At 37.6% G+C, this 2,359-nt stretch overlaps 1 protein-coding gene across 1 annotated transcript; it reads right to left on the bottom strand.

The window, feature by feature from the left end:
• Positions 1-732: 732 nt before the first annotated feature.
• On the bottom strand, positions 733-1,587 carry LOC146959742 (peptide YY-like). Its single transcript, XM_085772951.1, has 3 exons — positions 1,380-1,587; positions 1,195-1,284; positions 733-815 (listed from the first exon to the last, which is right to left on the bottom strand). Exons 1-3 carry the CDS (start codon positions 1,541-1,543, stop codon positions 791-793), a joined length of 279 nt encoding a protein of 92 aa, XP_085629077.1. The 5' UTR covers positions 1,544-1,587; the 3' UTR covers positions 733-790.
• Positions 1,588-2,359: the final 772 nt, after the last annotated feature.

Raw genomic sequence — 2,359 nt, 5'->3', positions numbered from 1 at the left:
AATCCGTATGTGGTTATGATTTGGTCCTCATACATTTTGCCATACCACATTTCAACCAGAGGTGCCAGCTAAATGCCACATGTGGCCCAAAAGTCAATGCTATTGGGGAAGTAATTTAGCACACATCAGAAGGACAAAATGAAGCATTACCCCATTCACCAAATCAAGTAATTCAGCTGCAATGAAGCCTCTTCAAAGAGAACCAGTTTTGCCAGCTGGCATAGTTTTACTGGACCAGTATCTTGGACCAGGTGTCACAACGGAGTCAGGCAAATTTTCAATGTTACGTGATTCGCTTTTGATGTATCCAGGTCACTTGATGGGATTAAACTGTTAATCTGTTTTCAGGCAGAGTGTAGGTACACCGCAGTAGGTTTGCTATAACAAGTAAATGCTATACACTGCAGTGTAGCCTACACAATTCATGATTTGTTTTTGTTTTTTGTTTTTTTCTCCTGCCTAAATTGAATATTAGCAGCAGACATGGATTATAGGGTATTTCTCTCAATTTAAAAATTCTCAAAATGTTTTGATGTCAGTGCACCAGTAGAGAGCACTGTTGCTCAGGAAACACAAGACACTGCACAGCAAATAGAGATACAACAGTGGCTAGATAGTACTGCTCGATACTTTATGAGCCAGAGTGAAATGATGAGAATATATACAGACGAAAGTAGGTGCATTATGCAAAGTTTATTCCATGCAACAAAAGTTTAATTCATGTCAGTATCCTAACACACATGGCACCAGCTTTGAATTAGTCAGCCTCGATGTGACAGCTCCAACAGCATCACCACAGTGACACCCCATCATATCTGTAACATAAGGTCAGTAAGTCAGTAAAAAGTGTGTTTTGTACTTATATACATACAAGAGGAACATCCACCACTTACTACAACCTTAAAGTCACTATGAAGTATAGCCAACACTTCTTTGACATGGTGTGAATAACTGACCATCATCATCATCAGCTTGACAGCTTCACAAGAATGAATCTACATTAAATTTTACTACATAATATTGATTATAGTATTTTTCAAGTATCTTTACATTTTTACCATGGGTTATCATACATTTATATTGCATCAAAATGACAGAATATGTAAATAAGTAGGGAAAAAATTAAGCTGATATTAATGCAGGAAGCAGCTTTACAGGATGTGTACAAGCCAGCCTAGTTTTGAAAACAGTTACCTCACATAGTTAGATCCTGGAATACTCTCTGTGCTCTCCCGCACCAATACGTCTGAAAACACAGTATCTGGAGTGTCTCTTTTCCCATACCTGTGCATAAAATAGACAAGCAACACATCAGTACACCTTTGCATGTATGTTGACTTTAACATTTCTGAGAATTTTAAGGAAATTCAAGAACTGACCTCTGTCTTGTGATGAGGTTGATGTAGTGTCTTAGTGCAGAATAATATTTGGCGAGCTCCTCAGGTGGTGCACCTTCCCGGGGATTGGCAGGCTTGGCTGGATATGCATTTATGCCAGAATGAATACAAGACAGCAGGCAGAGAGCAAACATACCCAGCAGCATCCCAGCAGTGGCGCGAGTCCTGGATCACAGAAAAAAAATATTAGTCAAAATAAACTATAATTATCCAATAAGGTCACTGTGTCAAATCAGAAATCAAAGCTAGAAGTTTGTAAACTACAAACGCCGTGCAAATACTCACTGACTTTAAAAGGAAAAGTCAGATTTCAATCAAAAAAGTGACAAAAAAAATTGGCTTACATTATAACGTGACACTGCTGTTGTCGGTTTTCTCCCTGGTGAAGACACGTCTGTCAGATTCCCAACATTCGCCCGTTTTATAGTGTGTGTCGTGTGGGGAGGGAGGGTCATTTCTTTCACTTTTAGGGCACTCCTGAGAAATTTCTTTTTCTTCAGTAGGTTAGTAGTCCTTGAAAGGCAAGGCAGTGAAATAAATGGAGATACTAAAGCCTAAACATGTAGGGCATCAAAAAAAAACTCTTATCCTTACAGTATGTTTACTGCTGAATCACATGCAATGAAACATACTGTAGGACTGCTTTTTTTTTTTCTTTTTACAATATTAAATTTGTGAAAATGTTGACTATTTTAATATATAAAATTAAGTGTGTAACAGATCAACAGGTTTAATTACATATCATCTTACAGAGGCACACAGAATTGATTCATGCCAGTTGAATTTATCGTCTTTTCAACATTTACTTGGAGGATAGAGAAGAGAATACTTGATCACAGCATATTTTGCCCATTTGTTCAAAAAGAAATGTTCAAGCAGAAAGTCAAAACCTTTATTAATTTAGAGAGACCACTTAAGAGTCCTAACCAGCATAACAAGTTTCATTAAAACCAATGATGCGC

This window comes from Trachurus japonicus, unplaced genomic scaffold, assembly GCF_045865225.1.
Source record: "Trachurus japonicus isolate A0001 unplaced genomic scaffold, Traja_1.0 AP031134.1".
In the NCBI taxonomy this organism is placed as follows: domain Eukaryota; kingdom Metazoa; phylum Chordata; class Actinopteri; order Carangiformes; family Carangidae; genus Trachurus; species Trachurus japonicus.
This window is presented reverse-complemented; position numbering and strand designations above follow the sequence as displayed.